The sequence below is a fragment of the Dipodomys merriami genome, unplaced genomic scaffold (genome assembly GCF_024711535.1).
Source record: "Dipodomys merriami isolate MVZ:Mamm:240054 unplaced genomic scaffold, mDipMer1.0.p SCAF_6, whole genome shotgun sequence".
NCBI lineage: Eukaryota > Metazoa > Chordata > Mammalia > Rodentia > Heteromyidae > Dipodomys > Dipodomys merriami.
In genome coordinates this window covers 10,384,452-10,395,542 of record NW_027206179.1, presented here as the reverse complement: position 1 = coordinate 10,395,542, position 11,091 = coordinate 10,384,452, and the positions used below count along the sequence as shown (strand labels likewise).

General features: G+C 57.9%; 1 protein-coding gene across 1 annotated transcript; it reads left to right on the top strand.

The window, feature by feature from the left end:
* The first annotated feature begins 1,934 nt into the window (after positions 1-1,934).
* Positions 1,935-9,119, top strand: Gipc3 (GIPC PDZ domain containing family member 3). Its single transcript, XM_070003300.1, has 8 exons — positions 1,935-2,022; positions 3,040-3,107; positions 5,039-5,509; positions 6,039-6,224; positions 6,373-6,553; positions 8,145-8,257; positions 8,693-8,774; positions 8,885-9,119. Exons 1-8 carry the CDS (start codon positions 1,935-1,937, stop codon positions 9,034-9,036), a joined length of 1,341 nt encoding a protein of 446 aa, XP_069859401.1. The 3' UTR covers positions 9,037-9,119.
* Positions 9,120-11,091: the final 1,972 nt, after the last annotated feature.

The following is an 11,091-nucleotide window of genomic DNA, read 5'->3' as shown; positions in this document are numbered from 1 at the left end:
GCTTGTGAGTGGGCAGTTGGGGGGGGCTGGGCCAGGATATGCACCCACAGACTAACCCCACTCTACCCCTGCCTAAGAATCGGGGTCTGTGCTGCCCACTTCTCAGGTGAGGAAACTGAGGCCAAGCCTGGCTGAACACAGCAAGGCAGGGCCATCTATCCCCCCCCCCACACACACACACCTTGAAGGTGGAGGTGACTTCAGCCAAACACAGGGGACTCGGGGAGTTTGGGGACAGACGTGGCCACCCACAGCTTTCTGCTTCCTGACTGGGACTCTTACTGCCTCTTGACACACACAACCTAGACCACTGCAGCCATTTTAAGATGCACAATCCAGCCGGGCACTGGTGGGTCACGCCTGTCATCCTAGCTACTCAGGGGGCTGAGATCAGAGGATTGTGGTTCAAAGTCAACCCAGCCAGGAAAGTCCATGAGACTTTTTTTTTTTTTTTTTTTTTTTGTGGGTCGTGGAGCCTGGCCTCGGCCTGGGCGCTGTCCCTCAGCTCTTCAGCTCAAGGCTAGAGCTCTATCACTTGAGCATAGTGCCACCTCCAGCTTTTTCTGCTTATGTGGTGCTGAGGAACCGAACCCAGGGCCTCATGCATGCAAGGCAAGCATTGAGCCACCTTTCCAGCCTTCCATGAGACTCTTATCCCCAATTAACCACCAGAAAACTGGAAATGGCGCTGTGGCTCAAGTGATAGAGCACTAGCCTTGAGCTGAAGAGCTCAGGGACAACGCAGCACCCAGGCCCCACAACCAAACCAAAAAAAAAAAAAAAAAAAAGCACAATCCAGCGGGGCACTAGTGCTCACGCCTGTAATTCTAGCTACTCAAGAGGCTAAGAGCTCAAAAGCAGCCTAAGCAAGAAAGTCTGAGAGAACATTATCTCCCATTAACCATCAGAAAAGCCAGAAGTGGAGCTGTGGCTCACAAGGCTGTGTGGCCATCATCATTATACTTCTAGAACATTCTATCACTTCAAAAGAAAGCCCCACCTCTAGCAGCTCCTCAGGTCCTGCCTGCCCCCCACCTCCCTATCTACTTTCTATCTTTGGCGTCCATGGACCCACACACTGTGGGCCTTTTTTTTTTTTTTTTTTTTTTTTGGGTCCGGTCGTGGGGCCTGAACTCTGGGCCTGGGCGCTGTCCCTCAGCTCTTCAGCTCAAGGCTAGGGCTCTACCACTTGAGCCACAGTGCCACTTCCAGCTTCTTTTTGCTTATGTGGTGCTGAGGAATCGAACCCAGGCCTCAGGCATGCAAGGCAAGCGCTCTACCACTGAGCCACCTTCCCAGCTCCACTATGGGCCTTTGGTGTCTGCTTCTCCCACGCAGCCTCAAGGTCCCTCACACTACGGCAGGGGTCAGGGCCACCTTCCCAGTCCATAGTTGGAGTATTTAAGTTGCCCAGTCATGGGTAATTCTGTAGTTCACTGATGGAATGTGTTCCTAGAAATTACTGGTGAAGCCATGGAATTTTTTTATGTTGTTGTTCTTGTGGTCCAAGGATTTGATCTCAGGGACTTATACTCCAGTTGGCAATCTACCACTTGAGCCACACCTCCAGCCCTGCTTTGTGCTACCTAATTGGAGATAAGAGTCTCGGACTTTCCTGCCTACACTTTCCATTGTGATCCCCACATCTCAGCTTCCTGGATAGTTGGGATGACAGGCGTGAGCCACCAGCTCCTTGCTCTAATGAGATAATGCGTTGGAGTTGGAATGTGTTTACCCCCCCCCCCCCCCAGTCCTTGCCCCAGTCCCTCCGAATGCGACCTTATTTGGAAGTAGGGTGGCTGTCGATGAGCCCTTGGCAGAGGAGCCGGCCCCGGGCCGGGAACTGCTGCCTTTACAAGATGATAAAATTTGGACACGGATACAGGGGAGACAGCCACTGACCAGAGGCAGGGACTGGAATGACTGAGTCCGGAATGGCCAAGAACTGCCCCAGCCACCGGAAGCTGCCAGGGCCCAGCCAGGGCTTCCGCAGGACTCGGGTGGGGGTGGGGCGGCGCCCAGGTAGCCTTGCTGATAACGCCTTGATTTCAGAATTCTAGATTCTGAAATGGAGAGAATTGATTTCTCTCCCTCCCTCCCCTTTGCCCCCCCCCCTTTTGTTGGTCTTGGGGCTTTGAACTCAGGACCCTGGGTGCTGTCTCTGAGGTTTTTTTTTTTTGCTTAAGGCTAGCACTCTACCACTCTGAGCCACAACTCCACTTCCGGTTTTCTGGTGATTCATTGAAGATGAGTCTCACAGAGTTTCCTGCCCAGGCTGGCTTTGAACCACAATCCTCAGATCTCAGCCTCCTGAGTAGCTAGGATGACAGGCGTGAGCCAATGGTCTCCCGCTAGAGTACATTTCCTTCCTTCCTTCCTCCCTCCCTCTCTCTCTCTTTCCTTCCTTCTTTCCTCCTTCCCTCCCTCCTTCCTTCCTTCCTCCCTTTCTCCCTCCTTTTCCCCACCTCCCTCTCTCTTTCTTTTGCTAGTCCTGGGGCTTGAACTCTGAGCCTGGGGACTGTCCCTGAGCTTCTTTTGCTCAAGGCTAGCTCTCTACCTCTTGAGCCACAGCGCCACTTCTGGCTTTTTCTGAGTAGTTTATTAGAGATAAGAGTTTCCTGGACTGACCACGCTGGATCCTCGGATCGCAGCCTCCTGAGTAACTAGGATTGTAGGTGCAAGCCACCATGTGCACACATGCAGTACATCTCTCCTGGGACAGTGTCACCCCTTCTTTTGCTCTTTCCTAGTTTTTCCCTCCTCTCTCCACCCACAAGTTATATAGTTCCTTTTCACCGTGTTGAGAGAGTCCAGTTTTTGTGTCTAATTCAAAACGTTTTGAATATACAAGTCAACAAATGTTGGTACAGTTTTCACAGTGTCGCTAATTCTAGAACATTCCATCACTCCTCTCATCTCCCTGAGCGATGGCCTGGCTGCCCCTCTCCCCCAGCCCACCATCCCCAGGAGTCCCCTTCGTGTCTCCCAATCCAGCTGTTTCCTACCCATGGGGCCTTTTGTGTCTGCGTCTCTGCACAGTGGCCTCAAGGTTCTTCCACGTGACGGGTCACAGCCTTGTCCTGTTCCTGGTTGTGTACTATTCCAGGGTGAATGGACCATGCCTTGAGGGTCCTTGATCTCTCCACCCAGTGACCGGTTTTTAAACTTCAAGTAAACTTCCTCCCATCTCCCCTAAACCTCCTGGGACCTGCCTCGCCATCAGCAAGGGACAATTGCAAATGTTGTCCTGAGGCACAGAGCCTTCTCTGGGCTCAGCTGGAAGGGACAGCAGGACGCCCCCAAGGGACCTAAGTCCTGTTGATGGAGCCCGGATCCCTGACTGGTGATAGTGATGGATGCAGGGCGGGTGCGTCCAGTACTGAACGCATAGGAGACTTTCACAGGCAGCTCCTGAAACCCTGAGCTACCTTCTTCCCCTGTAACCTGGGGATCCCCTCACCCTGTCCCCCCAAGACTTCCTCGACCAGTCCCCATGTGCCAGGTACTGCACACAGCTCACTTACAGCAAGGGAGTAAGCCCCCCAAACCCTGCTCAGCTGAGGCTGACCGTGTAACTGCGGACGCACAGAGCCCGGAGAAAAGAAATGATTTTTTGCCTGGCACTGGTGGCTCCCGAGCTAGTCAGGAGGCTGAGATCTGAGGATCGCAATCCAAAGCCAGATCAGGCAGGAAAGTCTGTGAAACCCTTATCTCCCATGAACCACCAGAATACTGGAAGTGGTGCTGTGGCTGAAGTACAGCACCCAGGTCCAGAGTTCAAGCCCCACAACCGAGCAAAAAATTTAAAAAAAAGAAAGAAATGATTATTTTTCTTTTGTTTTGAAACAAACTTCAGACCCCAGTGCTGAGATTCAAGGCATGTGTTGCCATACTGGGTAAAAGTCAAACATCTGTCGTGTCAGATGTGGGAAGCAGGCTTTGGGCAGACACTGAAAGAAGCTGAGAGGCTCATGAAGAGCTGTGGAGAGGAGGGCGGCAGGGAGGAGGCGGGCAGGGCCTGGTGGGCTGTGGGGAAGACCTGGGAGTTTTTCTCTGGGGAAGAGAGAGCCGCAGAGCATTGTGGGCAGAGCAAGGACTGAATGTGGTCTGTTATACCAGCATTGCCGCCCTTCTCCATCACCTTAAAAATGATGGGACCTGCGGGGTGCTGGTGGCTCATGCCTGTAACCCTATAGACTCAAGAGGCTGAGACCTAGGGATCAGGGTTCAAAGCCAACCTGGGGAAGGGAAGTCTGTAAGATTCTTATCTCAAATGAGCCAACAAAAAAGGCAGAAGTTGCTCTGTGGCTCAAGTGGTAGAACATCAGCTTTGAGCAAAAAAGCTCAGGAACAGAGCCCAGTCCCTGAGTTCAAGTCCCAGGACTGGCACACATACACAAAATATATTCTTATTTTATTTTATTCATTTATTTTTGTTGCTTGTGGGGCTTGAACTGTGGGCCTGGGCGCTGTCCCTCAGCTCTTCAGCTCAAGGCGAGCGCTCTACCACTTGAGCCACAGCACCACTTCCAGTTTTCTGGTGGTTCATTGGAGATAAGAGTCTCACGAACTTTTTTTGCCTGGACTGGCTCTGAACTGTGATCCTCAGATCTCAGCCTCCTGAGTAGCCATGATTACAGCTGAGAGCCACTTGCAGTGTGTGTGTGTGTGTGTGTGTGTGTGTGTGTGTGTGTGTGTGTGTGTGTGCATCTTCTGTCATCTCCCTGCTATTCTGTCCATCCGTCTGTCAGTCATCTCGCTGTTATTCCTGTCCATCTGTCTGTTTCTTGTCTCCGTTATTCCTGTCTGTCTGTGGCCTCCCTGATAGTCCTGTCCATCTGTCTGTCTGTCGTCTCCCTGTTATTCCTGTCTACCTGTCTACTACCTCTCTGTCATTCTCTTCTGTCTGTCGTCTCCCTGTTATTCTGTCTCTGTCTCTCTGTCATCTCCCCGTTATTCCCGTCTGTCTGTCTGTCTCTCGTCTCCCTGTTTTTCCCGTCTGTTTGTCTCTCGTCTCCCTGTTTTTCCCCGGCCGCAGCCCAGGTCCCCCAGGTCCCCGAGGACCCGGGCGTCCCCGGGGAGGGCGCAGCTGGCCCTGGCAGCGCCCGGACGCCTGGGCCCGCGCCCCCCCGCGCCCCCTCCGCGCCCCGCGGTGTCGCCTTGCCGCGCGGCTCGGGTTCCCGGATCCCCTTTCGCGGGGCGGCTCGGCTGTCGCCGGCGTCGCGGCCGGGGCCGGGGGAGGGGAGGCTGCAGGAAGCGGCGGATCGGGCGGCGGCCCGGGCGGGCGGGTGGCGGAGCTCGAGCGGCCATGGACGGCGCCGCGGCCCGCGCGCCCCCCGCGCCCCCCGCGCCCCCCGCCGAGCCCCCGGCCGCGCCCCGCGCGCGCCCGCGCCTGGTCTTCCGCACGCAGCTGGCGCACGGCAGCCCGACGGGCAAGATCGAGGGCTTCACCAACGTCCGCGAGCTCTACGCCAAGATCGCCGAGGCCTTCGGCATCGCGCCCACCGAGGTGAGCGCCGGGGCCCGGGAGAGCGGGGCTCCGGCCCGGGGCGCGCCCGCGGGCTGGGGCTGGGGCTCGGGCGGGTCCCCCCTTCCGGCGCGTGCGGGCCTGGGGACCTGCGCGGGGCGGGGCGCTTTCCCGGCCGGGGCCCCGCGCGCGCCTCGCCCCCCCACCTTCCGGAGAACCCCGGAGGTGAGGCGCTGGGGTCGGCCCTGGGGTCGGCCTGGGGTCCTCGGCCTGCGGTCAGCCCCGGGGTCGGCCCTGCGGTCAGCCTTGGGGTCAGCCTGGGGTCCTCGGCCCTGCGGTCAGCCTGGGGTCCTCGGCCTGCGGTCAGCCCCGGGGTCGGCCCTGCGGTCAGCCCTGGGGTCAGCCCCGGGGTCAGCCTGGGGTCCTCGGCCTGCGGTCAGCCCTGGGGTCAGCCCCGGGGTCAGCCTGGGGTCCTCGGCCTGCGGTCAGCCTGGGGTCCTCGGCCTGCGCTCTGGCCTCCGTGCCCCCCAGGGCGGCCCCCGCTGACCCCACGCGTCCCTCCCCGGGACAGATCCTGTTCTGCACCCTCAACAGCCACAAGGTGGACATGCAGAAGCTGCTGGGCGGTCAGATCGGCCTGGAGGACTTCATCTTCGCGCACGTGCGCGGAGAGACCAAGGAGGTGGAGGTCACCAAGACGGAGGACGCGCTGGGGCTGACCATCACCGACAACGGGGCTGGCTACGCCTTCATCAAGGTGCCCGGGAGGGAGGGCAGGGGCGGCTGCCCCCGCGCCCGGTGACCTGCGCGGATTGGGGGTGGAGGGGAGCCGGCTGGGGAGCCCAGGGGAGGGGGAGGCGGGGTTCCCCTCCCCTGCCCCCCCAGTGACCCTGAGATCCCCACAGAGGATCAAAGAGGGGAGCATCATCAACCGGATGGAGACGGTGTGCGTGGGGGACAGCATCGAGGCCATCAACGACCACTCCATCGTGGGCTGCCGCCACTACGAGGTGGCCAAGATGCTGCGGGAGCTGCCCAAGGCCCAGCCCTTCACCCTCCGCCTGGTGCAGCCCAAGAGGGCCTTCGGTGAGGGCCACCTGGCACCCAGGGGGAGGCGGAGCCGTCCGGGAAGACGGGTTCTTGAGACGACAGAGGAGGGTGGGTGAGGGACATGAGAGGGCATGGAAGGTTCTAGAAGCATTCTGGTGGCCTGCCAGACTCGCTGCTGTCTGGGGAAGGGAAGAGCAGTTTGCGGATGGGAGGAATGGGAGGCGCTTGCTTTGGAACACCGTCTTTCCCCCTCAGCTGTGGATATCTGGGGCTGAGCTCTTTTTTGGGGGGAGAGGGCTGATGTCACGAGGTTCCCAGTCCTGACAGTCATGGTATCCCCAACTTGGCACAGGGTCCCCCCAAAGGCAGAGCTAACCACAGCGAGGAACGTCTGTTCTAGATCAGATGTCATCCTGTGTATTTTAGCCAGCATTTGTATATGTGTGTGTGTGTGTGTGTGTGTGTGTGTGTGTGTGTGTGTGTGTGTGTGTGTGTTGGTCCTGGGGCTCAAATTCAGTCTGGGTGCTGTTCCTAAGCTTTTTCCACTCAAGGCTTGTGCTCTACCGCTTGAGCCACAGCTCCACTTCTGGCTTTTGACTGTTCAATAGGAGGTTCCTGTCTGGGCTAGCTTTGAACTGTGAGTCTCAGATCTCAGCCTCCAGAGTAGCGATGATTTTATATACAATTATAAGTGAGAGCCACCAGTGCCTGGCTAAGCCAGTTGTGTATTTTGTTTCCTGGTTTTTTGTTGTTGGTCCTATGGGCTTGAACTCTGGACCTGGGCACTGTCCTTGAGGTCTTCAGCTCAAGGCAAGCACTCTACCACTTGAGCCACAGCACCACTTCTGGTTTTCTGGTGGTTCGTTGGAAATAAGAGTCTCAGGGATTTTCTTGCCTGGGCTGGCTTTGAACTGTGGTCCTCAGATCTCAGCCTCCTGAGTAGCTAGGATGTCTGGCGTGAGCCACCAGTGCCTGTATTCTTATCTCATCACGGACAAGCCCTTTGGGTTGCACTCGCCCAGAGCAAGCAGTTCTAGGATTCCTCGTGAATCTAGAATGAGGCCCTAGGGGCAGCGTGGAGTTCCAGGGTGTTCCAGGGTGGAGTTCCAGGTATCAGGGTGGTGAGCTGTGTCTGGAAGCCAGGAAGAATGAGTTCTACAGAGAGGGAGTTGGGAAGGTGGCTCAGTGGTAGAGTGCTTGCCTTGTATGCACGAGGCCCTGGGTTGGATTCCTCAGCACCACAAAAGCAGAAAGAGCCGGAAGTGGGTGCTGTGGCTCAACTGGTAGAGTGCTAGCCCTGAGCTGAGGAGCTCAGGAACAGTGCCAGGCCCAGAGTTCAGGCCCCATGACTGACAAAAACAAACAACCAAACAAAGAAACAGAGAGGGCCTCTCTGGATTGACCCTTTAGGTGATTTCTAGAATCATCTCAAGGGGAGGGGGCAGGACTGAGGTTACTTCTAGAGCCATCCTGAAGTAGTGTGGCTCCTGGGTTAGTTCCAGGAGGGCAAAAAAAATTGCAATAGGGTTTTGAGGTTCAATCGATGGTGGTAGGGAGAATACAAAAGCTCAGAAAGTTCTAGAAAGGCCCAGCTGGTGTCCTCTCAAATCTTGACTGTCCCCTCCAGATATGATCGGCCAGAGAGGCCGTAGCAGCAAGTGTCCCCTGGAGTCCAAAGTGAGCAGTGGGAGAGAGACTCTGCGGCTGCGTGCGGGGGGTGCTGCCACCGTGGAGGAGGCGGTGAGTCACGGGGACCCATCTGTGTGTGTGCGTGTGTGTGTGTGTGTGTGTGTGTGTGTGTGTGTGTGTGTGTGCATGTGCGCGTGCGCTGGCCCTGGGGCTTGAACTCGGGGCCTGGGCGCTGTCCCTGAGCTCTTTCGCTCAAGGCTGGTGCTCTACCCCTTGAGCCACAGCACCACTTCTGGTGTTTTCTGGTGGTTCATTGGAGATGAGAGTCTCATGGACTTTCCTGCCCGGGCTGGCTTTGAACCGCAATCCTCAGATCTCAGCCTCTTGAGTAATTAGGATTACAGGCATGAGCCATCAGCATCTGGCAGGACACACTGAGCCTCAGTTTCTCTGCCTGTGTGATGAGCATGGTGACCTTCCCCGGGGTCAGGAAGGGTCTGCTGGGGGGTCTGACCGCTCACCTCCGCTTGCCTCGCCCCGCCTCAGCCCAGTGACTTTGAGGAGGAGGCCTCGGGGAAGGTGGACGACCTTCTGGAGAGTTACATGGGCATTCGGGACCCCGAGCTGGGTAAGGGGTCAGGGTAAGCTGGGGGGACCCCGGGGGGAGGGCAGCCTGGGGAGGAGACGGGGGTCTGGGGGAGTTGGGGGCGGCAGGGTCCTCACCAGTCTCCCCGCCAGCGTCCACCATGGTGGAGACGTCCAAGAAGACGGCGAGTGTGCAGGAGTTTGCTCGCTGTTTGGACTCCGTCTTGGGCGAGTTTGCCTTCCCCGACGAGTTTGTGGTGGAAGTGTGGGCCGCCATCGGCGAGGCCAGGGAGACCTGTGGCTAGTGTGCCCGGTGGCAGAGCGCAGCCCCAGCCCGGAGCCCAGCCCCCTGCCCCAGCCCTGCGCCACAGCCCAGTCCAGCTCCACAGCCAGCGCCCCAACCAAGCCCAGGCCTGGAGGCCTGCCAGACTCCCGGACCAAGCCCTGCTCCACAACTCAAGCCAGCCCTGAGACCAAGCCCTGCTCCAGAGCCCAGCCCAGCGCTCACACCAGCTCCAGCTCCAAAACCCAACGCAGCTCTGACACCAGATCCAGCTCTAGAACAGAGCTCAGCCCTGAGACCAAACCCAGCTCCAGAACCCAACGCAGCTCTGACACCAGATCCAGCTCTACAACAGAGCTCAGCTCTGAGAACAAGCCTAGATCTGGAGCCCAGCACATCAGTGAGACCAAGTCATGCTCCAGAACCCAAGCCAGCCCTGAAACCAAACCCAGTTACAGAGCCCAGCTCAGCTCCGAGACCAAACCCAGCTCCAGAACCCAGCTCAGCTCCCAGACCAAGCCCTGCTCCAGAACCCAGCGTAGCTCTGAGTCCAAACACAGCTTGAGAGTTGAACTCAGCTCTGAGACTAAACCCTGTTCTAGAGCTCAAGTCAGCTCTGAGACCAAATCTAGCACCCAAAACCAGCCCAGCTTGGACACTCGCTCTAGCTCTACAACTGAGCTCAGCTCCGACAGGAAGCCTAGACCTGGAACCCAGTTCAGCTCAGGCACCAAGCCCAGCTCTCCAACTGAGCTCAGCTCTGAGATGAAGCCTTGTTCCAGCACACCAGTGAACTCTGAGGCCCAGCCCGGCCCCCAGCCCCAGCTCAGCTCTGAGAGTCAGCTCCCCTCTAGAAGCCAGCCAAGCCCTCACGCCAAGCTGTGTTCTGGAACTCAGACAACTCCAGAGATGACCCCCAGTTCTAGAACCCAGTCCAGCTTCAACACCAAGCTCAACCATCCAACTCGACGTGACTCTGGGCTTCCAGATCCTTCCACGGCCATCCTGGACACCCAGCCAAGCCCTGCAGAAGCTCTTAGCCTTGGAACCCAGGTGAGAATGAAGAGCGCGCGCAGCTCGGGCACTCCAACCAGCTCAGGAGCCAAAGAGTGTTCCCAGGTGCAACTGTATTCCAGAATCCAGATGAGCTCGGGAAGCCAGCGCCTCCCTGCCGCCCAGTACCCATCCGGACTGCAGCCTGGCTTGAGAACTCTGCTGTTCCCACATCTATCCCTCCGGGATGCATCCCAGACCAGCTCCAGGGCTGGGTCTAGCTGTGAAACAGAGCCCAGCAAGAGAACCCAGCCTTCGGCTACAACCAGGCTCAGCACCAGAATCCAGAGCAGCCCTGGACCCCCATCCAGCTCCAGAAGGTGGCTTGGCACCAAATCTCACTCACCCTGCAGATCGCACACTGGCATGAGAACATTGTCCACCTCTGGGACCCAGACTGACGTGGCCTGGCCACCATCTGGAGTCCCGTCCAGCTCAGCCGTCCTTCCCCGCTCCAGAGCCCAGCCCAGCTCTGAAACACGGCCAGCTGAGACCCAGGCAAGTTCTAGAATACAGCCAAGTGCTGGACCTCAGCCAAGTTCTGGGGTGCAGGCCCAGGCCGTGGTAGAAGCACACTTGGAAACCCCGTCCAGTTCTGATGGTCCACCCGGAACCAGAGTCCAACGCTGCCCAGGAACCCGGCCAGCTTCCGGGGCTCAGCTTGGTGCTAAACCCCAGGCAGGTTCCCAGGGCCCACGCCAGCCCAACACCCAAGCCAGCGCTGGAACTCCACTGGGCTTGGAGAAGCAGCTTGGCTCTGAAATTCCCTTGAGTTCCAGCACCCAGCTGACGTCGGGAGCCCAGCTCAGCTCCAGAACTACAGTAGGCTCAGGGACCCAGCCCAGCGCCACCTCGGAAGTCCAGATCAACGCCACAAGCCTTGAGGGGTCCAAAATCCAGCCCCACTCCAGAACCCAGGTCAGCCCTAGAAACAGGCTCCGGTCTCCAGCTCCAAACCCTGACCCAAGATCCCCGCAGGATCCTTTGGTTCCAGCCGGGCTTCAGGCCACAGCCCCAGTCTCTG